Here is a 27,335-nt window from a genome sequence, read left to right on the forward strand (position 1 = left end):
CTGACCACAACTACTATACTACAATCACACAACTAACTGACCACATGCACACACCTGCTGGCCACCACTACTAACCACAGCCACACAGCTGCTGACCACCACTACTAACCACAGCCACACAGCTGCTGACCACCACTACTAACTACATCCACACAGCTGATGACCACCACGACCAACCACACAGCTGCTGACCACAACTACAGTGCCTTGCGAAAGTATTCAGCCCCCTTGAACTTTGCGAACTTTTGCCACATTTCAGGCTTCAAACATAAAGATATAAAACTGTATTTTTTTGTGAAGAATCAACAACAAGTGGGACACAATCATGAAGTGGAACGACATTTATTGGATATTTCAAACCTTTTTAACAAATCAAAAACTGAAAAATTGGGCGTGCAAAATTATTCAGCCCCCTTAAGTTAATACTTTGTAGCGCCACCTTTTGCTGCGATTACAGCTGTAAGTCGCTTGGGGTATGTCTCTATCAGTTTTGCAAATCGAGAGACTGACATTTTTTCCCATTCCTCCTTGCAAAACAGCTCGAGCTCAGTGAGGTTGGATGGAGAGCATTTGTGAACAGCAGTTTTCAGTTCTTTCCACAGATTCTCGATTGGATTCAGGTCTGGACTTTGACTTGGCCATTCTAACACCTGGATATGTTTATTTTTGAACCATTCCATTGTAGATTTTGCTTTATGTTTTGGATCATTGTCTTGTTGGAAGACAAATCTCCGTCCCAGTCTCAGGTCTTTTGCAGACTCCATCAGGTTTTCTTCCAGAATGGTCCTGTATTTGGCTCCATCCATCTTCCCATCAATTTTAACCATCTTCCCTGTCCCTGCTGAAGAAAAGCAGGCCCAAACCATGATGCTGCCACCACCATGTTTGACAGTGGGGATGGTGTGTTCAGGGTGATGAGCTGTGTTGCTTTTACGCCAAACATAACGTTTGGCATTGTTGCCAAAAAGTTCAATTTTGGTTTCATCTGACCAGAGCACCTTCTTCCACATGTTTGGTGTGTCTCCCAGGTGGCTTGTGGCAAACTTTAAACAACACTTTATGGATATCTTTAAGAAATGGCTTTCTTCTTGCCACTCTTCCATAAAGGTCAGATTTGTGCAATATACGACTGATTGTTGTCCTATGGACAGAGTCTCCCACCTCAGCTGTAGATCTCTGCAGTTCATCCAGAGTGATCATGGGCCTCTTGGCTGCATCTCTGATCAGTCTTCTCCTTGTATGAGCTGAAAGTTTAGAGGGACGGCCAGGTCTTGGTAGATTTGCAGTGGTCTGATACTCCTTCCATTTCAATATTATCGCTTGCACAGTGCTCCTTGGGATGTTTAAAGCTTGGGAAATCTTTTTGTATCCAAATCCGGCTTTAAACTTCTTCACAACAGTATCTCGGACCTGCCTGGTGTGTTCCTTGTTCTTCATGATGCTCTCTGCGCTTTTAACGGACCTCTGAGACTATCACAGTGCAGGTGCATTTATACGGAGACTTGATTACACACAGGTGGATTGTATTTATCATCATTAGTCATTTAGGTCAACATTGGATCATTCAGAGATCCTCACTGAACTTCTGGAGAGAGTTTGCTGCACTGAAAGTAAAGGGGCTGAATAATTTTGCACGCCCAATTTTTCAGTTTTTGAAATGTTAAAAAAGTTTGAAATATCCAATAAATGTCGTTCCACTTCATGATTGTGTCCCACTTGTTGTTGATTCTTCACAAAAAAATACAGTTTTATATCTTTATGTTTGAAGCCTGAAATGTGGCAAAAGGTCGCAAAGTTCAAGGGGGCCGAATACTTTCGCAAGGCACTGTACTAACCACAACCACACAGCTGCTGACCACAACTACTAACCACAACCACACAGCTGCTGACCACCACTACTAACCACATCCACACAGTTGCTACCCACCACTACTAACCACAACACACAGCTGCTACCCACCACTACTAACCACAACCACAGCTGCTGACCACCACTACTAACCACAACCACACAGCTGCTGACCACCACGACCAACCACACAGCTGCTGACCACAACTACTAACCACAACCACACAGCTTCTGACCACCACTATTAACCACATCCACACAACAGCTGACCACCACTACTAACCACAACCACAGCTGCTGACCACAACCACACAACTGCTGACCACCACTACTAACCACAACCACACAGCTGCTGACCACCACTACTAACCACACAGCTACTGAACACCACTACTAACCACATAGCTGCTGACCAGCACTACTAACCACAACCACAGCTGCTGGCCACAACCACATAACTGCTGACCACCACTACTAACCACAACCACACAGCTGCTGACCACCACTACTAACCACAACCACACAGCTGTTGACCACAACTGCTGACCACCACTGCTAACCACCACTACTAACCACACAGCTACTGACCACCACTACTAACCACATAGCTGCTGACCAGCACTACTAAACCACAACCACACACCTGCTGTCCACCACAACCACACCTGCTGACCACCACTACTAACCACAACCACACAGCTGCTGACCACCACTACTAGCCACACAACTGCTGACAACCACTACTAACCACACAGCTACTGACCACCACTACTAACCACATAGCTGCTGACCAGCACTACTAAACCACAACCACACAGCTGCTGACCACCACTACTAACCACAACCACAGCTGCTGGCCACAACCACATAACTGCTGACCACCACTACTAACCACAACCACACAGCTGCTGACCATCACTACTAACCACAACCACACAACTGCCCACCACCACTACTAAGCACAACCACACAACTGCTGACCACCACTACTAACCACAACCACACACATGCTGACCAACACTACTAACCACAACCACACACATGCTGACCAACACTACTAACCACACAACTGCTGACCACCATTTCTAACCACACAGCTGCTGACCACCACTACTAACCACAACCACACAGCTGCTGACCACCACTACTAACCACAACCACACAACTGCCCACCACCACTACTAACCACAACCACACAGCTGCTGACCAACTCTACTAACCACAACCACAGCTGCTGACCACCACTACTAACCACAACCACAGCTGCTGACCAACACTACTAACCACACAGCTGCTGACCAACACGACTAACCACAACCACACCAGCTTAACACCACAAACCACAACCACAACTGCTGACCACCACTACAAACCACAACCACAGCTGCTGACCAACACTACTAACCACAACCACAGCTGCTGACCAACACCACTAACACAACCACACCAGCTTACCAACACTACAAACCACAACCACACAACTGCTGATCACCACAACCACACAACTGCTGACCAACACTACTAACCACAGCTGCTGACCAACACTACTGACCACAACCACAGCTGCTGACCACCACTACTAACCACAGCTGCTGACCACCACTACTAACCACAACCACACACCTGCTGACCACCACAACCACACAGCTGCTGACCATAACCACACAATTGCTGACCACCACGACCAACCACAACCACACAGCTTCTGTCCACCACTACTAACCACAACCACAGCTGCTGACAAACACTCCTAACCACAACCACAGCTGCTGACCAACACCACAACCATAGCTGCTGACCAACACTACTAACCACAACCACAGCTGCTGACCAACACTACTAACCACAGCTGCTGACCAACACTACTAACCACAGCTGCTGACCACAACCACAGCTGCTGACCAACAATACTAACCACAACCACATCTGCTGACCAACACTACTAACCATAACCACAGCTGCTGACCAAAACTACTGACCACAACCACAGCTGCTGACCACCACTACTAACCACAGCTGCTGACCACCACATCCACACAGCTGCTGACCATAACCACACAACTGCTGACCACCATGACCAACCACACAGCTTCTGTCCACCACTACTAACCACAACCACAGCTGCTGACAAACACTCCTAACCACAACCACAGCTGCTGACCAACACCACAACCATAGCTGCTGACCAACACTACTAACCACAACCACAGCTGCTGACCAACACTACTAACCACAGCTGCTGACCACAACCACAGCTGCTGACCAACACTACTAACCACAACCACATCTGCTGACCAACACTACTAACCACAACCACAGCTGCTGACCAAAACTACTGACCACAACCACAGCTGCTGACCACCACTACTAACCACAGGTGCTGACCACCACTACTAACCACAACCACACACCTGCTGACCACCACATCCACACAGCTGCTGACCATAACCACACAACTGCTGACCACCACGACCAACCACACAGCTTCTGTCAACCACTACTAACCACAACCACAGCTGCTGACCAACACCACAACCATAGCTGCTGACCAACACTACTAACCACAACCACAGCTGCTGACCAACACCACTAACCACAACCACAGCTGCTGACCAACACTACTAACCACAACCGCATCTGCTGACCAACACTACTAACCACAACCACAGCTGCTGACCAACACAACTAACCACAACCACAGCTGCTGACCAACACTACTAACCACAACCACATCTGCTGACCAACACTACTAACCACAACCACAGCTGCTGACCAACACAACTAACCACAACCACAGCTGCTGACCAACACTACTAACCACAACCACAGCTGCTGACCAAAACTACTAACCACAACACAGCTGCTGACCAACACTACTAACCACAGCTGCTGACCAACACTACTAACCACAGCTGCTGACCAACACTACTAACCACAGCTGCTGACCAACACCACTAACCACAACCACAGCTGCTGACCAACACTACTAACCACAACCACATCTGCTGACCAACACTACTAACCACAACCACAGCTGCTGACCAACACCACAACCACAGCTGCTGACCAAAACTACTAACCACAACCACAGCTGCTGACCACCACTACTAACCACACAGCTGCTGACCACCACTACTAACCACACAGCTGCTGACCACCACTACTAACCACACAGCTGCTGACCACCACTACTAACCACACAGCTGCTGACCACCACTACTAACCACACAGCTGCTGACCACCACTTCTAACCACAACCACACATAGCTGCTGACCACCACTACTAACCACACAGCTGCTGACCACCACTACTAACCACAAAGCTGCTGACCACCACTTCTAACCGCACAGCTGCTGACCACCACTTCTAACCACAACCACACAGCTGCTGACCACCACTACTAACCACAACCACAGCTGCTGACCACCACTACTAACCACAACTGCTGACCACCACTACTAACCACAACCACAGCTGCTGACCACCACTACTAACCACAACCACACAGCTGCTGACCACCACTACTAACCACAACCACACAGCTGCTGACCACCACTACTAACCACAACCACACAGCTGCTGACCACCACTACTAACCACAACCACACAGCTGCTGACCACCACTACTAACCACAACCACACAGCTGCTGACCACCACTACTAACCACAACCACACAGCTGCTGACCACCACTACTAACCACAACCACACAGCTGCTGACCACCACTACTAACCACAACCACACAGCTGCTGACCACCACTACTAACCACAACCACACAGCTGCTGACCACCACTACTAACCACAACCACACAGCTGCTGACCACCACTACTAACCACAACCACACAGCTGCTGACCACCACTACTAACCACAACCACACAGCTGCTGACCACCACTACTAACCACAACCACACAGCTGCTGACCACCACTACTAACCACAACCACACAGCCGCTGACCACCACTACTAACCACAACCACACAGCCGCTGACCACCACTACTAATCACACAGCCGCTGACCACCACTACTAATCACACAGCCGCTGACCACCACTACTAATCACACAGCCGCTGACCACCACTACTAACCACACAGCCGCTGACCATCACTACTAACCACACAGCTGCGGCACACCACTACTAACCACACAGCTGCTGACCACCACTACTAACCACAATCACAGCTCCTAACCACCACTACTAACCACAACCACACACCTGCTGACCACTACAACCACACAGCTGCTGACCATAACCACACAACTGCTGACCACCACTACTAACCACATCCACACAGCTGCTGACCACCACAACTAACGACAACCACAGCTGCTGACCACAACTAACCACAACCACAGCTGCTGACCACCACTACTAACCACAACCACACAACTGCTGACCACAACCGCTGACCACCACTACTAACCACAACCGCTGACCACAACCATACAGCTGCTGATGACCACAACCACAGCTGCTTACCACCACTACTAACCACAACCACACAGCTGCTGACCACCACTACTAACCACAACCACACAGCTGCTGACCACCACTAATAACCACAACCACACAGCTGCTGACCACCACTAATAACCACAACCACACAGCTGCTAACCACAACCACAGCTGCTGACCACCACTACTAACCACAACCACAGTTGCTAACCACAACCACACAGCTGCTGACCGCCACTACTAATCACACAGCTTCTGACCACCACTACCAACCACACAGCCACTGACCACCACTACTAACCACACAGCTGCTGATCACCACTACTAACCACACAGCTGCTGATCACCATTACTAACCACACAGCTGCAGACCACCACTACTAACCACACAGCTGCAGACCACCACTACTAACCACACAGCTGCAGACCACCACTACTAACCACACAGCTGCAGACCACCACTACTAACCACACAGCTGCAGACCACCACTACTCACCACACAGCTGCAGACCACCACTACTAACCACAGCTGCAGACCACCACTACTAACCACACAGCTGCTGACCACCACTACTAACCACAACCACAGCTCCTAACCACCACTACTAACCACAACCACACAGCTGCTGACCACCACTACTAACCACAACCACACAGCTGCTGACCACCACTACTAACCACAACCACACAGCTGCTGACTACCACTACTAACCACACAGCTGCTGACCACCACTACTAACCACACAGCTGCTGACCACCACTACTAACCACACAGCTGTAGACCACCACTACTAACCACACAGCTGCAGACCACCACTACTAACCACACAGCTGCAGACCACCACTACTAACCACACAGCTGCAGACCACCACTACTAACCACACTGCTGGAGACCACCACTACTAACCACACTCCTGCTGACCACCACTACTAACCACACAGCTGCTGACCACCACTACTAACCACACAGTTGCTGACCAACACTACTAACCACCACCACTACCAACCACAACCACACAGCTGCTGACCACCACTACTAACTACAACCACAGCTGCTGACCACCACTACTAACCACAACCACACAGCTGCTGACCACCACTACTAACCATAACCACACAACTGCTGACCACACAGCTGCTGACCAACACTACTAGCCACAAGACACAAGTACTGACATGTCCATACTGTAGGGCCCAAATATCCTGCTACGCAACTACTGAACTCAACTGACAAACTACTAAACCACAAGCACTGTTCACAACCACAAAAATACTGACCAACTCCTGAGCAAAACCACACCACGACTGACCGCACGCGCCCACACGACTGACCACACCCACACGACTGACCGAGCACACCACTACTTACCACAACCACACGACTGACGACAATTACTTGACCACAACTTCTGACCGACAACACCACCACAATCGCACAAGTAATTGACCACATGCACACAACTGCTGACCGCTACTGACTATTTACTGATCACATCCACACAACTACTGATCAAACAACTAATTACCACAAGCACACAACTGCTGACCGCTACTGACCAAAACTGTTGACTGCAACACTACTTACCAGACAACTAATGACCACAAGCACTCAACTGCTGACCACAACTACCGACAACAACCTCACAACTAATTGACCGCACAACTACTGACAAACGACTTACCACAACTACTGACCTGAACCACACAACTACTAAACCACAACTACTGACCATGTGCACCTGTAGGGTGCGTCAAGGATATCTCCCTCGATCCTGACTAGCCCCTGCCGCTGAATAAAATCCCCACAGCATACTGCTGCCACCACCATTCCTCACCATAGTTACGTTACCTCCAGATGTGATGCTTGACATTCAGGCCAAATAGTTTAATCTTGGTTCCATCAGACCAGAGAATCTTGTTTCTCGTGGTCTGAGAGTCCTTTAGGTGCCTTTTGGCAAACTCTCAGCGGGCTGTCGTGCCTTTTTACTGAGGAGTGTCTTCCCTCTGGCCATTCTACCATAAAGGCCTGACTGGTGGAGTGCTGCAGAGATGATTGTCCTTCTGGAAGGATTTTCCCATCTCCACAGAGGAACTCTGGAGCTCTGTCCGAGTGACCATCGGGTTCTTGGCCACCTCCCTGACCATGGCCCTTCTCCCCCGATTTGCTCAGTCGGCCAGCTATAGTAAGATTCTTGGTGTTTCGAAACTTGTTGCATTTAAGAATGATGGAGGCCACTGTGTTCTTGGGGGCCTTGAAAGCTGCAGAATTGTTTCTGTACCCTTCCCCAGATCTGTGACGCGACACAGTCCCTTCTCGGAGCTCTTCGGACAATTCCTTCGACCGCAAGGCTTGTTTTTTGCTCTGACATGCACTGTCAACTGTGGGACCGTATATAGACAGGTGTGTGTGCTTTTCCACATGTCCTATCATTTGAATATACCACAGGTGTACTCCAAGTTGTCAACTTTTCAAGGATGATAATTGGAAACAGTATGCACCTGAGTTCAATTTAGAGTCTCTTAGCAAAGGGTCTGAATACTTATTTACATAATTTATAAAAATGTAAAATACCTAATCAAAAATGTCTAAACTTGTTTTCGCTTTGTCATTATTGGGGTATTGTGTATTGATTTGAGTCTTTATTTTTTATTTGATCCGTTTTAGAATAAGGTAACAATGTGGGAAATGTCAAGGGGTCTGAATTCTTTCCGACTGCATTGTATTTATGAAATAAGGGGTTAAATACATGTCAAAATTGTAATAGTTTTCTGATATTATGTTCCTCAGATATAAGACAGACACTATAGAACAAACTTCCTTCAGTTTTTTTGGTGGGACTGTTTATTCATGTATGAAGCTGTTATTTAATGTGTTTTTATGGGCTCATAGCAGTAAGGCCAAAATCACAGTTTAAAAAAATATACATACATACAGTACTGGTCTAAAGTTTGTACACCTACTCATTCAAGGGTTTTTCTTCTTTTTTTACAATTTTCTACATTGTGGAATAATAGTGAAGACATCACTATGAAATAACACACATGGAATCATGTAGTAACCAAAAAAGTGTTAAACAAATCAAAATATATTTGAGATTGTTTTGCATTGATGACAGCTTTTCACACTCTTGGCATGCTTTCAACCAGCTTCATGAGGCAGTTACCTGGAATGCATTTCAATTAACTGCCTTGTTAAAAGTAATTTTTTTGGAATTGCTTTCCTTCTTAATGCGTCAGGTAGGGTGATATACAGAGGGTAGCCCTATTTGGTAAAAGACCAAATCCATATTATGGCAAGAACAGCTCAAATAAGCAAAGATAAATTAACTTATCCTTTGGGTTATCCTTTCTTATGGTGGAGAGAGCCAGTTTCATCATTGCGCTTGATGGTTTTTGCGACTGCACTTGAAGAAACTTTCAAAGTTCTTAAAATGTTCCGATTGACTGACCTTCGTGTCTTTAAAGTAATGATGGACTGTCATTTCTCTTTGCTTATTTAAGCTGTTCTTGCCATAATATGGACCTGGTCTTTTACCAAAAAGGGATATTTTCTGTATACCTCCCCAACCTTGTCACACACAACTGATCAGCTCAAACACATTAAGAAAATAAAGAAATTTGACAAATTAACCTAAAACAACAAACACCTGTTAATTGAAATGCATTCCAGGTGACTACCTCATGAAGCTGGTTGAGAGAATGGGGGGGGTTCTACATAATTCTGTGTTAATTCATAGTTTTGATGTATTCACTATTCTACAATGTATAAAATAGTAAAAATCAAGAAAAACCCTTGCATGAGTAGGCGTGCAAACTTCAGACCAGTACTGTGTGTGTGTGTGTATGTTCAAACTTTTGACTGGTACTGTGTATTTTTTTACCTTAACACTAGAACTGCCTTTCAGTATATACAGTGGGGCAAAAAAGTATTTAGTCAGCCACCAATTGTGCAAGTTCTCCCACTTAAAAAGATGAGGCCTGTAATTTTCATCATAGGTACAATTCAACTATGACAGACAAAGTGAGAAAAAAACATCCAGAAAATCACATTGTAGGATTTTTAATGAATTTATGTGCAAACGATGGTGGAAAATAAGTATTTGGTCACCTACAAACAAGCAAGATTTCTGGCTCTCACAGACCTGTAACTTCTTCTTTAAGAGGCTCCTCTGTCTTCCACTCGTTACCTGTATTAATGGCACCTGTTTGAACTTGTTATCAGTATAAAAGACACCTGTCCACAACCCAAAACAGTCACACTCCAAACTCCACTATGGCCAAGACCAAAGAGCTGTCAAAGGACACCAGAAACAAAATTGTAGACCTGAATCTGCAATAGGTAAGCAGCTTGGTTTGAAGAAATCAACTGTGGGAGTAATTATTAGGAAATGGAAGACATACAAGACCACTGATAATCTCCCTCGATCTGGGGCTCCACGCAAGATCTCACCCCGTGGGGTCAAAATTATAACAAGAACGGTGAGCAAAAATCCCATAACCACACGGGGGGACCTAGTGAATAATCTGCAGAGAGCTGGGACCAAAGTAACAAAGCCTACCATCAGTAACACACTACGCCGCCAGGGACTCAAATCCTGCAGTGCCAGACGTGTCCCCCTGCTTAAGCCAGTACATGTCCAGGCCCGTCTGAAGTTTGCTAGAGAGCATTTGGATGATCCAGAAGAAGATTGTCATATGGTCAGATGAAACCAAAATATAACTTTTTGGTAAAAACTCAACTCGTCATGTTTGGAGGACAAAGAATGCTGAGTTGCATCTAAAGAACACCATACTGTGAAGCATGGGGGTGGAAACATGCTTTGGGGCTGTTTTTCTGCAAAGGGACCAGGACAACTGATCCGTGTAAAGGAAAGAATGAATGGGGCCATGTATCGTGAGATTTTGAGTGAAAACCTCCTTCCATCAGCAAGGGCATTGAAGATGAAATGTGGCTCGGTCTTTCAGCATGACAATGATCCCAAACACACCGCCCGGGCAACAAAGGAGTGGCTTCGTAAGAAGCATTTCAAGGTCCTGGAGTGGCGTAGCCAGTCTCCAGATCTCAACCCCATAGAAAATCTTTGGAGGGAGTTGAAAGTCCGTGTTGCCCTGCAACAGCCCCAAAATATCACTGCTCTAGAGTAGATCTGCATGGAGGAATGGCCAAAATACCAGCAACAGTGTGTGAAAACCTTGTGAAGACTTACAGAAAACGTTTGACCTCTGTCATTGCCAACAAAGGGTATATAACAAAGTATTGAGATAAGTATTTGGTCAATAACAACATTTTATTTTGTTATTTTCCACCATAATTTGCAAATAAATTCATTAAAAATCCTACAATGTGATTTTCTGGATTTTTTTTAATCATTTTGTCTGTCGTAGTTGAAGTGTACCTATGATGAAAATTACAGGCCTCTCTCATCTTTTTAAGTGGGAGAACTTGCACAATTGGTGGCTGACTAAATAAATTGCCCCACTGTAAGTACCCGCTAGAGAATGTCAAACATTGCCGGGCGTACACTTTAGCATATCAGATGCAAATCAACCCACAAGGTGCGCAAACATAAGCACCAACACTTGATATATATATATAGTGCCTAAACTATTGTATAGGATTAATTACAGAAAGATATTTGTGAAAAAAATAAATAAGGATATGTTTTCTAAAATTCTTTAGACCCAATATCCTATTTTCTTTTCTGTTTACAATAAAAACAGTGTAGTCCATTTCATCAACTTTATTTGTAGATTCCATTAATTATAGTCAATAGTAATTAATAAGGTGCAGTTACAGGTTCTTTTGACAGAGTAGAAATGAAAAATGTAATAATATAAATAGCAAGGTGTGCAGGTTAAATTATTTGCTGTTTTCCTTAAAAGCATCAGTGCATGAACAATTGTGAAGGAGGAATTGCGTAAATAAATATTTGTGGAAATATATTTGACAAGATAAAAAAAGTCATTTTTTGATCGTATCAGACACTGTATTGTGCCCAAATACCCATGCCTTTACGCATTAATCAATTCCGTCTTCTCTTTATGCTTTGTGTGAGCAATCCCCACAAACAAATGGCTTGCACTGCACACAGTTTTAGTTGGCGGAGCCTCAAAGTCAAGATCAGAATAAGAAGACGACTCTTCGTCAGCAATGTCGATTTCAAGCTCAATATCCGATCGTTTTTATCTGACCCCAACTCATCTATATTCTGCAACATGTGCAATGCTGTCAGTGAGTCCATTTTTGTTATTTGGGGTATGTTATTAGGATCTCTTTAGCTGTTGCTAAAGAATCAGCTACTCATCCTGGGGTCCACACAATACATGAAACATGACATAATACAGAACGTTAATAGATAAGAACAGCTCAAGGACAGAACTACATCATTTAAAAAAAGAAATGCACACGTAGCCTACATACCAATGCATACACACAAGCTATCTAAGTTGGAGAGGGAGTTTTGCCGTGATGTGTTGCTTTCTGGGTTTTTTTTAAACCAGGTTTGCTGCTTATTTGAGCAATATGATAGAGAACAGAGTGCCATGCAATAAGGGCTCTATATAATACTGTACACTTTCTTGTACACTGTACACTGGATTTGGGGACTGAAAAGATCCCTGGTGGCATGTCTGGTGGGGTAAGTGTGTGTATCAGAGCTGTGTAAGTTGACTATGCAAACAATTTGGGATTTTCAACACAATGTTTCTTATAAAAGGAGTGATGCAGTCAGTCTCTCAACTCTCAGCCAAAAGAGACCGTCATGCATGGTATTTATATCAGCCCTCTGATTACAATGAAGAGCAAGACCTGCCGCTCTGTTCTGGGCCAGCTGCACCTTAATTAGGTCTTTCCTTGCAACACTGAACCACACGACTGGACAATAATCAAGATTAGACAAAATTAGAGCCTTTTTTTGGTGTCAAAAAAACAGCATCGCGTTATTACGGACAGACCGCTCCCCATCTTTACAACCGTTGAGTCTAAATGTTTTGACCATGACAGTTTACAATCTAAGGTAACGTTAAGTAATTTTGTCTCCTGAACTTGTTCAACAGCCACACCATTCATTACCAGATTCAGCTGAGGTCTACAAATTAGGGAATGATTTGTTCCAAATACAATGGTGTTAGTTTTAGAGATGTTCAGGACCAGTTTACTACTGGCCACCCATTCCAAAACAGACTGCAAACCTTTAAGGGTTTCAGTGAATTCATTTTCTGTGGTTGCTGATGTTATTGGTTGAATCATCAGCATACATGGACACATGCTTTGTTTAATGCCAGTGGCAGATCATTGGTAAAAATTGAAAACAGTAGAGGGCCAAGAGAGCTGCCCTGCGATACACCACACTTTACAGGTTTGCCATTAGAGAAGCTTCCACTAAAGAAAACCCTGTCAGTTCTATTATATTGCCATATCATGGTTTCAGAGCTGTGGTTGAAAAGCCATAAAGTCGGAAGTTGAAGTCGGAAGTTTACATACACTCGTTTTTCAACCACTCCATAAATTTCTTGTTAACAAACTATAGTTTTGGCAAGTCGGTTAGGACATCTACTTTGTGCATGGCACAAGTCATTTTTCCAACAATTGTTTATAGACAGATTTATTTCACTTATTCACTGTATCACAATTCCAGTGGGTCAGAAGTTTACATACACTAAGTTGACTGCCTTTAACTTCTTGGTGACAGGGGGCAGTATTTTCACGCCCGGATGAAATGCATGCCCAAATTCAACTGCCTGCTGCTGATTCCCAGAAGATAAGATATGCATATTATTAGATTGGGATAGAAAACACTCTGAAGTTTCTAAAACTGTTTGAATCATGTCTGAGTATAACATAACTTATTTAGCAGGCGAAACCCAGAGGACAAACCATTCAGATTTGTTTTGTTTTTTGAGGTCACTCTCTTTTCATTGAGTTTTCATTGGGAATCCAGATCACTAAAGGACCTTCTTGCACTTCCTATCGCTTCCACTGGATGTCAGTCTTTAGAAATTGTTTGAGGTTTTTCCTTTGTGTAATGAAGAAGTACGGCCATCTTGAACTTTATTTATTTTTATTTTATTTCACCTTTATTTAACCAGGTAGGCAAGTTGAGAACAAGTTCTCATTTACAATTGCGACCTGGCCAAGATAGGCCAGCAGTTCGACACAAACAACGACACAGTTACACATGGAGTAAAACAAACATACAGTCAATAATACAGTATTAACAAGTCTATATACGATGTGAGCAAATGAGGTGAGATTTGAGTCATTGAGTTTTCATTGGGAATCCAGATCACTAAAGGACCTTCTTGCACTTCCTATCGCTTCCACTGGATGTCAGTCTTTAGAAATTGTTTGAGGTTTTTCCTTTGTGTAATGAAGAAGTACGGCCATCTTGAACTTTATTTATTTTTATTTTATTTCACCTTTATTTAACCAGGTAGGCAAGTTGAGAACAAGTTCTCATTTACAATTGCGACCTGGCCAAGATAGGCCAGCAGTTCGACACAAACAACGACACAGTTACACATGGAGTAAAACAAACATACAGTCAATAATACAGTATTAACAAGTCTATATACGATGTGAGCAAATGAGGTGATAGTAAAGGCAAAAAAAAGGCCATGGTGGCAAAGTAAATACAAAATAGCAAGTAAAACACTGGAATGGTAGATTTGCAGTGGAAGAATGTGCAAAGTAGAAATAAAAATAATGGGGTGCAAAGGAGCTAAATTAATTAATTAATTAATTAAATACAGTAGGGAAAGAGGTAGTTGTTTGGGCTAAATTATAGGTGGGCTATGTACAGGTGCAGTAATCTTTGAGCTGCTCTGACAGTTGGTGCTTAAAGCTAGTGAGGGAGATAAGTGTTTCCAGTTTCAGAGATTTTTGTAGTTCGTTCCAGTCATTGGCAGCAGAGAAATGGAAGGAGAGGCGGCCAAAGAAAGAATTGGTTTTGGGCGTGACTAGAGAGATATACCTGCTGGAGCGTGTGCTACAGGTGGGAGATGCTATGGTGACCAGCGAGCTGAGATAAGGGGGGACTTTACCTAGCAGGGTCTTGTAGATGACATGGAGCCAGTGGGTTTGGCGACGAGTATAAAGCGAGGGCCAGCCAACGAGAGCGTACAGGTCGCAATGGTGGGTAGCATATGGGGCTTTGGTGACAAAACGGATTGCACTGTGATAGACTGCATCCAATTTGTTGAGTAGGGTATTGGAGGGTTACTTGAAGTGTACTGTTAGATAACAAGCCGCCATGCCGATTTAGCCCACTAGGGCACATTCTCATTTCATGTAACCACATTTACCTTGTTTGTTTGTTTGTTTATGCATTTCTGTGAATTACTTAGTAATAAATAAATTATTTAAGACAATTGATGTATGGATGACTCATCGTGAAGACTGGGTTTGTGCAGATAACCAACAATTTACAACGTTTAGAATGAGACTAACGTGAGGAAAAGTAAATAATTCATTAATTCGAAGACAAATTGATCAGATAAAATTAAGATAAAATTAAGTTATTTTAGGATATTATAACTTTGAAATCTGAGTATTTTTCCTTGGTGCCCCGACTTCCTAATAATTACATGATTAATCAGTCTAATCGCGTAATAACTAATTACAGAGAATCTTAAAAAAAAAAAAAACTATCAGTCTTCAGTTAATCATAGTGAAGACACTACAGAGAATACAGATATAGAACCAGGCATAACATAGTTACTGGAGGAGGATACAGATATAGCGCCAGAAATAACAGAGTTACTGAAGGAGGATACAGATATAGACCCAAACATAACAGAGTTACTGAAGGAGGATACAGATATAGACCCAGACATGACAGAATTACTGAAGGAGGATGAGGATACAGATATAGAACCAGACATACAAGTTACTGAAGGAGGATACAGATATAGAGCCAGACATAAGAGTTACTGAAGGATGAGGAGGGTACAGATATAGACCCAGACATAATAGAGATACTGAAGGAGGATACAGATGTAGAGCCAGACATAAGAGTTACGGAAGGATGAGGAGGGTACAGATATAGACCCAGACATAATATAGATACTGACGGAGGGTACAGATAAAGACCCAGACATAACAGAGATTCTGAAGGAGGATGAGGATACAGATATAGACCCAGACATAGCAGAGTTACTGAAGGAGGAGACAGATATAGACCCAGACATAAGAGTTACTGAAGGAGGATGAGCATACAGATATAGACCCATACATAACAGTTACTGAAGGAGGATACAGATATAGACCCAGACATAACAGTTACTGAAGGAGGATACAGATATAGAACCGGACATAACAGTTACTGAAGGAGGATACTGTTATAGACCCAGACATAACAGAGTTACTGGAGGAGGATTGAGATATAGACCCACACATAACAGAGTTACTGAAGGAGGATGAGGATACAAATATAGAGCCAGACATAAAGAATTACTGAAGGAGGATGAGGATACAGACATAAAAAGTTACTGAAGGAGGATGAGGATGCAGATATAGACCCAGACATAGCAGAGTTACTGAAGGAGGAGACAGATATAGACCCAGACATAAGAGTTACTGAAGGAGGATGAGCATACAGATATAGACCCATACATAACAGTTACTGAAGGAGGATACAGATATAGACCCAGACATAAGAGTTACTGAAGGAGGATGAGCATACAGATATAGACCCATACATAACAGTTACTGAAGGAGGATACAGATATAGACCCAGACATAACAGTTACTGAAGGAGGATACAGATATAGAACCGGACATAACAGTTACTGAAGGAGGATACTGTTATAGACCCAGACATAACAGAGTTACTGGAGGAGGATTGAGATATAGACCCACACATAACAGAGATTCTGAAGGAGGATGAGGATACAGATATAGACCCAGACATAGCAGAGTTACTGAAGGAGGAGACAGATATAGACCCAGACATAAGAGTTACTGAAGGAGGATGAGCATACAGATATAGACCCATACATAACAGTTACTGAAGGAGGATACAGATATAGACCCAGACATAAGAGTTACTGAAGGAGGATGAGCATACAGATATAGACCCATACATAACAGTTACTGAAGGAGGATACAGATATAGACCCAGACATAACAGTTACTGAAGGAGGATACAGATATAGAACCGGACATAACAGTTACTGAAGGAGGGTACAGATATAGACCCAGACATAATATAGATACTGACGGAGGGTACAGATAAAGACCCAGACATAACAGAGATTCTGAAGGAGGATGAGGATACAGATATAGACCCAGACATAGCAGAGTTACTGAAGGAGGAGACAGATATAGACCCAGACATAACATAGTTACTGAAGGAGGATACAGATATAGACCCAGGCATAACAGAGTTACTGAAGGAGGATACAGATATAGACCCAGACATAAGAGTTACTGAAGGAGGATGAGCATACAGATATAGACCCATACATAACAGTTACTGAAGGAGGATACAGATATAGACCCAGACATAACAGTTACTGAAGGAGGATACAGATATAGAACCGGACATAACAGTTACTGAAGGAGGATACTGTTATAGACCCAGACATAACAGAGTTACTGGAGGAGGATTGAGATATAGACCCACACATAACAGAGTTACTGAAGGAGGATGAGGATACAGATATAGAGCCAGACATAAAGAATTACTGAAGGAGGATGAGGATACAGACATAAAAAGTTACTGAAGGAGGATGAGGATGCAGATATAGACCCAGACATAACAGAGTTACTGAAGGAGGATGAGGATGCAGATATAGACCCAGACATAAGAGTTACTGAAGGAGGATACAGATATAGACCCAGACATAACAGAGTTACTGAAGGAGGATACAGATATAGAACCAGACAAAGCAGAGTTACTGAAGGAGGATACAGATATAGAACCAGACATAGCAGAGTTACTGAAGGAGGATGAGGATACAGATATAGACCCATACATAACAGTTACTGAAGGAGGATACAGATATAGACCCAGACATAACAGTTACTGAAGGAGGATACAGATATAGAACCGGACATAACAGTTACTGAAGGAGGGTACAGATATAGACCCAGACATAATATAGATACTGACGGAGGGTACAGATAAAGACCCAGACATAACAGAGATTCTGAAGGAGGATGAGGATACAGAAATAGACCCAGACATAGCAGAGTTACTGAAGGAGGAGACAGATATAGACCCAGACATAACATAGTTACTGAAGGAGGATACAGATATAGACCCAGGCATAACAGAGTTACTGAAGGAGGATACATATATAGACCCAGACATAAGAGTTACTGAAGGAGGATGAGCATACAGATATAGACCCATACATAACAGTTACTGAAGGAGGATACAGATATAGACCCAGACATAACAGTTACTGAAGGAGGATACAGATATAGAACCGGACATAACAGTTACTGAAGGAGGATACTGTTATAGACCCAGACATAACAGAGTTACTGGAGGAGGATTGAGATATAGACCCACACATAACAGAGTTACTGAAGGAGGATGAGGATACAGATATAGAGCCAGACATAAAGAATTACTGAAGGAGGATGAGGATACAGACATAAAAAGTTACTGAAGGAGGATGAGGATGCAGATATAGACCCAGACATAACAGAGTTACTGAAGGAGGATGAGGATGCAGATATAGACCCAGACATAAGAGTTACTGAAGGAGGATACAGATATAGACCCAGACATAACAGAGTTACTGAAGGAGGATACAGATATATACCTAGACATAACAGAGTTACTGAAGGAGGATGGGGATACAGACATAAAGAGTTACTGAAGGAGGATAAATATATAGAACCAGACAAAGCAGAGTTACTGAAGGAGGATACAGATATAGAACCAGACAAAGCAGAGTTACTGAAGGAGGATACAGATATAGAACCAGACATAGCAGAGTTACTGAAGGAGGATGAGGGTACATATATTGACCCAGACATAACAGATTTACTAAAGGAGGATACAGATATAGAGCCAGGCATAACAGAGTTACTGAAGGAGGATGAGGATACAGATATAGACCCATACATAACAGAGTAACTGAAGGAGGATACAGATATAGAACCAGACATAGCAGAGTTACTGAATGAGGATACAGATATAGACCCAGACATAACATAGTTACTGAAGGAGGATACAGATATAGACCCAGACATAACAGAGTTACTGGAGGAGGATACAGATATAGACCCAGACATAACATAGTTACTGAAGGAGGATGAGGATACAGATATAGACCCAGACATAACAGAGTTACTGAAGGAGGATGAGGATACAGATATAGACCCAGACATACCACAGTTACTGAAGGATGATACAGATATAGAACCAGACATAGCAGAGTTACTGAAGGAGGATACAGATATAGAACCAGACATAGCAGAGTTACTGAAGGAGGATACAGATATAGAACCAGACATAGCAGAGTTACTGAAGGAGGATACAGATATAGAACCAGACATAGCAGAGTTACTGAAGGAGGATGAGAGTACAGATGTCGAGCCAGGCATAACAGAGTTACTGAAGGAGGATGAGGATACAGATATAGAGCCAGACATAACAGAGATACTGAAGGAGGATACAGATATAGAACCAGACATAGCAGAGTTACTGAAGGAGGATACAGATGTAGACCCAGACATAGCAGTGTTACTGAAGGAGGATGGGGATACAGATGTAGACCTAGACATAAGAGTTACTGAAGGAGGATACAGACATAGACCCAGACATAACAGAGTTACTGAAGGAGGATACAGATATAGACCCAGACATAACAGAGTTACTGAAGGAGGATGAGGATACAGATATAGAGCCAGACATAACAGAGATACTGAAGGAGGATACAGATATAGAACCAGACATAGCAGAGTTACTGGAGGAGGATACAGATGTAGACCCAGACATAGCAGAGTTACTGAAGGAGGATGGGGATACAGATGTAGACCTAGACATAAGCGTTACTGAAGGAGGATACAGATATAGACCCAGACATAACAGAGTTACTGAAGGAGGATGAGGATACAGATATAGACCCAGACATAACAGAGTTACTGAAGGAGGATGAGGATGCAGATATAGACCCAGACATAAGAGTTACTGAAGGAGGATACAGATATAGACCCAGACATAACAGAGTTACTGAAGGAGGATACAGATATAGAGCCAGGCATAACAGAGTTACTGCAGTAGGATGAGGATACAGATATAGACCCAGACATAACAGAGTAACTGAAGGAGGATACAGATATAAAACCAGACATAACATAATTATTGAAGGAGGATACAGATATCGACCCAGACATAACATAGTTACTGAAGGAGGATACAGATTTGACCCAGACATAACAGAGTTACTGAAGGAGGATACAGATATAGACCCAGACATAACAGAGTTACTGAAGGAGGATGAGGATACAGATATAGACCCAGACATAAGAGTTACTGAAGGCGGATGAGCATACAGATATAGACCCAGACATAACAGTTACTGAAGGAGGATACAGATATAGACCCAGACATAACAGTTACTGAAGGAGAATACAGCTATAGACCCAGACATAACAGTTACTGAAGGAGGATACAGTTATAGACCCAGACATAACAGAGTTACTGGAGGAGGATTCAGATATAGACCCACACATAACAGAGTTCCTGAAGGAAGATGAGGATACAGACATAACAGAGTTACTGAAGGAGGATGAGGATACAGATATAGACCCATACATAACAGAGTAACTGAAGGAGGATACAGATATAGAACCAGACATAGCAGAGTTACTGAATGAGGATACAGATATAGAACCAGACATAACAGAGTTACTGAAGGAGGATACATATATAGACCCAGACATAACAGAGTTACTGGAGGAGGATACAGATATAGAACCAGACATAGCAGAGTTACTGAAGGAGGATACAGATATAGAACCAGACATAGCAGAGTTACTGAAGGAGGATGAGAATACAGATATCAAGCCAGGCATAACAGAGTTACTGAAGGAGGATGATGATACAGATATAGAGCCAGACATAACAGAGATACTGAAGGAGGATACAGACATAGACCCAGACATAACAGAGTTACTGAAGGAGGATACAGATATAGACCCAGACATAACAGAGTTACTGAAGGAGGATGAGGATACAGATATAGAGCCAGACATAACAGAGATACTGAAGGAGGATACAGATATAGAACCAGACATAGCAGAGTTACTGGAGGAGGATACAGATATAGACCCATACATAACAGAGTAACTGAAGGAGGATACAGATATAGAACCAGACATAGCAGAGTTACTGAATGAGGATACAGATATAGAACCAGACATAACAGAGTTACTGAAGGAGGATACATATATAGACCCAGACATAACAGAGTTACTGGAGGAGGATACAGATATAGAACCAGACATAGCAGAGTTACTGAAGGAGGATACAGATATAGAACCAGACATAGCAGAGTTACTGAAGGAGGATGAGAATACAGATATCAAGCCAGGCATAACAGAGTTACTGAAGGAGGATGATGATACAGATATAGAGCCAGACATAACAGAGATACTGAAGGAGGATACAGACATAGACCCAGACATAACAGAGTTACTGAAGGAGGATACAGATATAGACCCAGACATAACAGAGTTACTGAAGGAGGATGAGGATACAGATATAGAGCCAGACATAACAGAGATACTGAAGGAGGATACAGATATAGAACCAGACATAGCAGAGTTACTGGAGGAGGATACAGATGTAGACCCAGACATAGCAGAGTTACTGAAGGAGGATGGGGATACAGATGTAGACCTAGACATAAGAGTTACTGAAGGAGGATACAGACATAGACCCAGACATAACAGAGTTACTGAAGGAGGATACAGATATAGACCCAGACATAACAGAGTTACTGAAGGAGGATGAGGATACAGATATAGACCCAGACATAACAGAGTTACTGAAGGAGGATGAGGATGCAGATATAGACCCAGACATAAGAGTTACTGAAGGAGGATACAGATATAGACCCAGACATAACAGAGTTACTGAAGGAGGATACAGATATAGAGCCAGGCATAACAGAGTTACTGCAGTAGGATGAGGATACAGATATAGACCCAGACATAACAGAGTAACTGAAGGAGGATACAGATATAAAACCAGACTTAACATAATTATTGAAGGAGGATACAGATATCGACCCAGACATAACATAGTTACTGAAGGAGGATACAGATTTGACCCAGACATAACAGAGTTACTGAAGGAGGATACAGATATAGACCCAGACATAACAGAGTTACTGAAGGAGGATGAGGATACAGATATAGACCCAGACATAAGAGTTACTGAAGGCGGATGAGCATACAGATATAGACCCAGACATAACAGTTACTGAAGGAGGATACAGATATAGACCCAGACATAACAGTTACTGAAGGAGAATACAGATATAGACCCAGACATAACAGTTACTGAAGGAGGATACAGTTATAGACCCAGACATAACAGAGTTACTGGAGGAGGATTCAGATATAGACCCACACATAACAGAGTTCCTGAAGGAAGATGAGGATACAGACATAACAGAGTTACTGAAGGAGGATGAGGATACAGATATAGACCCATACATAACAGAGTAACTGAAGGAGGATACAGATATAGAACCAGACATAGCAGAGTTACTGAATGAGGATACAGATATAGAACCAGACATAACAGAGTTACTGAAGGAGGATACATATATAGACCCAGACATAACAGAGTTACTGGAGGAGGATACAGATATAGAACCAGACATAGCAGAGTTACTGAAGGAGGATACAGATATAGAACCAGACATAGCAGAGTTACTGAAGGAGGATGAGAATACAGATATCAAGCCAGGCATAACAGAGTTACTGAAGGAGGATGAGGATACAGATATAGAGCCAGACATAACAGAGATACTGAAGGAGGATACAGACATAGACCCAGACATAACATAGTTACTGAAGGAGGATACAGATATAGAGCCAGGCATAACAGAGTTACTGCAGTAGGATGAGGATACAGATATAGACCCAGACATAACAGAGTAACTGAAGGAGGATACAGATATAGAACCAGACATAACATAATTATTGAAGGAGGATACAGATATCGACCCAGACATAACATAGTTACTGAAGGAGGATACAGATTTGACCCAGACATAACAGAGTTACTGAAGGAGGATACAGATATAGACCCAGACATAACAGAGTTACTGAAGGAGGATGAGGATACAGATATAGACCCAGACATAAGAGTTACTGAAGGCGGATGAGCATACAGATATAGACCCAGACATAACAGTTACTGAAGGAGGATACAGATATAGACCCAGACATAACAGTTACTGAAGGAGAATACAGATATAGACCCAGACATAACAGTTACTGAAGGAGGATACAGTTATAGACCCAGACATAACAGAGTTACTGGAGGAGGATTCAGATATAGACCCACACATAACAGAGTTCCTGAAGGAAGATGAGGATACAGACATAACAGAGTTACTGAAGGAGGATGAGGATACAGATATAGACCCATACATAGCAGAGTTACTGAATGAGGATACAGATATAGAACCAGACATAACAGAGTTACTGAAGGAGGATACATATATAGACCCAGACATAACAGAGTTACTGGAGGAGGATACAGATATAGAACCAGACATAGCAGAGTTACTGAAGGAGGATACAGATATAGAACCAGACATAGCAGAGTTACTGAAGGAGGATGAGAATACAGATATCAAGCCAGGCATAACAGAGTTACTGAAGGAGGATGAGGATACAGATATAGAGCCAGACATAACAGAGATACTGAAGGAGGATACAGACATAGACCCAGACATAACAGAGTTACTGAAGGAGGATACAGATATAGAGCCAGGCATAACAGAGTTACTGCAGTAGGATGAGGATACAGATATAGACCCAGACATAACAGAGTAACTGAAGGAGGATACAGATATAGAACCAGACATAACATAATTATTGAAGGAGGATACAGATATCGACCCAGACATAACATAGTTACTGAAGGAGGATACAGATTTGACCCAGACATAACAGAGTTACTGAAGGAGGATACAGATATAGACCCAGACATAACAGAGTTACTGAAGGAGGATGAGGATACAGATATAGACCCAGACATAAGAGTTACTGAAGGCGGATTATCATACAGATATAGACCCAGACATAACAGTTACTGAAGGAGGATACAGATATAGACCCAGACATAACAGTTACTGAAGGAGGATACAGATATAGAGCCAGGCATAACACAGTTACTGAAGGAGGATGAGGATGCAGATATAGACCCAGACATAAGAGTTACTGAAGGAGGATACAGATATAGAGCCAGGCATAACAGAGTTACTGCAGTAGGATAAGGATACAGATATAGACCCAGACATAACAGAGTAACTGAAGGAGGATACAGATTTGACCCAGACATAACAGAGTTACTGAAGGAGGATACAGATATAGACCCAGACATAATAGAGTTACTGAAGGAGGATACAGATATAGAGCCAGGCATAACAGAGTTACTGCAGTAGGATGAGGATACAGATATAGACCCAGACATAACAGAGTAACTGAAGGAGGATACAGATATAGAACCAGACATAACATAATTATTGAAGGAGGATACAGATATCGACCCAGAAATAACATAGTTACTGAAGGAGGATACAGATTTGACCCAGACATAACAGAGTTACTGAAGGAGGATACAGATATAGACCCAGACATAACAGAGTTACTGAAGGAGGATGAGGATACAGATATAGACCCAGACATAAGAGTTACTGAAGGCGGATGAGCATACAGATATAGACCCAGACATAACAGTTACTGAAGGAGGATACTGATATAGACCCAGACATAACAGTTACTGAATGAGGATACAGATATAGAGCCAGGCATAACAGAGTTACTGAAGGAGGATGAGGATGCAGATATAGACCCAGACATAAGAGTTACTGAAGGAGGATACAGATATAGAGCCAGGCATAACAGAGTTACTGCAGTAGGATAAGGATACAGATATAGACCCAGACATAACAGAGTAACTGAAGGAGGATACAGATTTGACCCAGACATAACAGAGTTACTGAAGGAGGATACAGATATAGACCCAGACATAACAGAGTTACTGAAGGAGGATGAGGATACAGATATAGACCCAGACATAAGAGTTACTGAAGGCGGATGAGCATACAGATATAGACCCAGACATAACAGTTACTGAAGGAGGATACAGATATAGACCCAGACATAACAGTTACTGAAGGAGGATACAGATATAGACCCAGAGATAACAGTTACTGAAGGAGGATGAGGATACAGACATAACAGAGTTACTGAAGGAGGATGAGGATACAGATACAGAGCCAGACATAAAGAATTACTGAAGGAGGGTGAGGATACAGACAAAAAGAGTTACTGAAGTAGGATGAGGATACAGCTATTGAGCCAGGCATAACAGGGTTACTGAAGGAGGATGCGTATACAGATATAGACCCAGACATAACAGAGTTACTGAAGGAGGATGAGGATGCAGATATAGACCCAGACATAACAGAGTTACTGAAGGAGGATGAGGATGCAGATATAGACCCAGACATAAGAGTTACTGAAGGAGGATACAGATATAGACCCAGAGATAACAGAGTTACTGAATGAGGATACAGAAATAGAGCCAGGCATAACAGAGTTACTGCAGGAGGATGAGGATACAGATATAGACCCAGACATAACAGAGTAACTGAAGGAGGATACAGATATAGAACCAGACATAGCAGAGTTACTGAAGGAGGATACAGATATAGACCCAGACGTAACACAGTTACTGAAGGAGGATGAGGATACAGATATAGAACCAGACATAGCAGAGTTACTGAAGGAGGATACAGATGTAGAACCAGACATAACAGAGTTACTGAAGGAGGATGAGGATACAAATATAGACCCAGATATAAGAGTTACTGAAGGAGGATGGGGATACAGATATATACCCAGACATAACATAATTACTGAAGGAGGATACATATATAGACCCAGACATAACAGAGTTACTGAAGGAGGATACAGATTTGACCCAGACATAACAGAGTTACTGAAGAAGGATACAGATATAGACCCAGACATAACAGAGTTACTGAAGGAGGATACAGATATAGACCCAGACATAACAGAGTTACTGAAGGAGGATGAGGATACAGATATAGACCCAGACATAAGAGTTACTGAAGGCGGATGAGCATACAGATATAGACCCAGACATAACAGTTACTGAAGGAGGATACAGATATAGACCCAGACATAACAGTTACTGAAGGAGGATACAGATATAGACCCAGAGATAACAGTTACTGAAGGAGGATGAGGATACAGACATAACAGAGTTACTGAAGGAGGATGAGGATACAGACATAACAGAGTTACTGAAGGAGGATGAGGATACAGATATAGAGCCAGGCATAACAGGGTTACTGAAGGAGGATGCGTATACAGATATAGACCCAGACATAACAGAGTTACTGAAGGAGGATGAGGATGCAGATATAGACCCAGACATAACAGAGTTACTGAAGGAGGATGAGGATGCAGATATAGACCCAGACATAAGAGTTACTGAAGGAGGATACAGATATAGACCCAGAGATAACAGAATTACTGAAGGAGGATACAGATATAGAGCCAGGCATAACAGAGTTACTGCAGGAGGATGAGGATACAGATGTAGACCCAGACATAACAGAGTAACTGAAGGAGGATACAGATATAGAACCAGACATAGCAGCGTTACTGAAGGAGGATACAGATATAGACCCAGACATAACAGAGTTACTGGAGGAGGATACAGATATAGACCCAGACGTAACACAGTTACTGAAGGAGGATGAGGATACAGATATAGAACCAGACATAGCA

General features: G+C 42.8%; 1 protein-coding gene across 2 annotated transcripts in view; it reads left to right on the forward strand.

The window, feature by feature from the left end:
• The window catches only part of LOC110496082 (putative ATP-dependent RNA helicase ddx6), an 85,003-nt gene that overhangs the window by 29,718 nt on the left and 27,950 nt on the right, over positions 1 to 27,335 (forward strand). Inside the window, exon 10 of one of the 2 annotated variants that reach the window (XM_090208472.1) lies at positions 8,335 to 9,138. The exons of the other annotated variant lie outside the window; for it this stretch is intronic. Within the exon in view, the coding sequence (XP_090064598.1) occupies positions 8,335 to 8,340 (6 nt within the window). The 3' untranslated portion in view covers positions 8,341 to 9,138. Of the gene's footprint in view, positions 1 to 8,334; positions 9,139 to 27,335 lie in introns of those variants that run through there. 2 annotated transcript variants of the gene reach the window in all.

This window comes from Oncorhynchus mykiss, chromosome 18, assembly GCF_057628025.1.
Source record: "Oncorhynchus mykiss isolate SJ-2025 chromosome 18, ASM5762802v1, whole genome shotgun sequence".
Taxonomy (NCBI): Eukaryota; Metazoa; Chordata; class Actinopteri; order Salmoniformes; family Salmonidae; genus Oncorhynchus; species Oncorhynchus mykiss.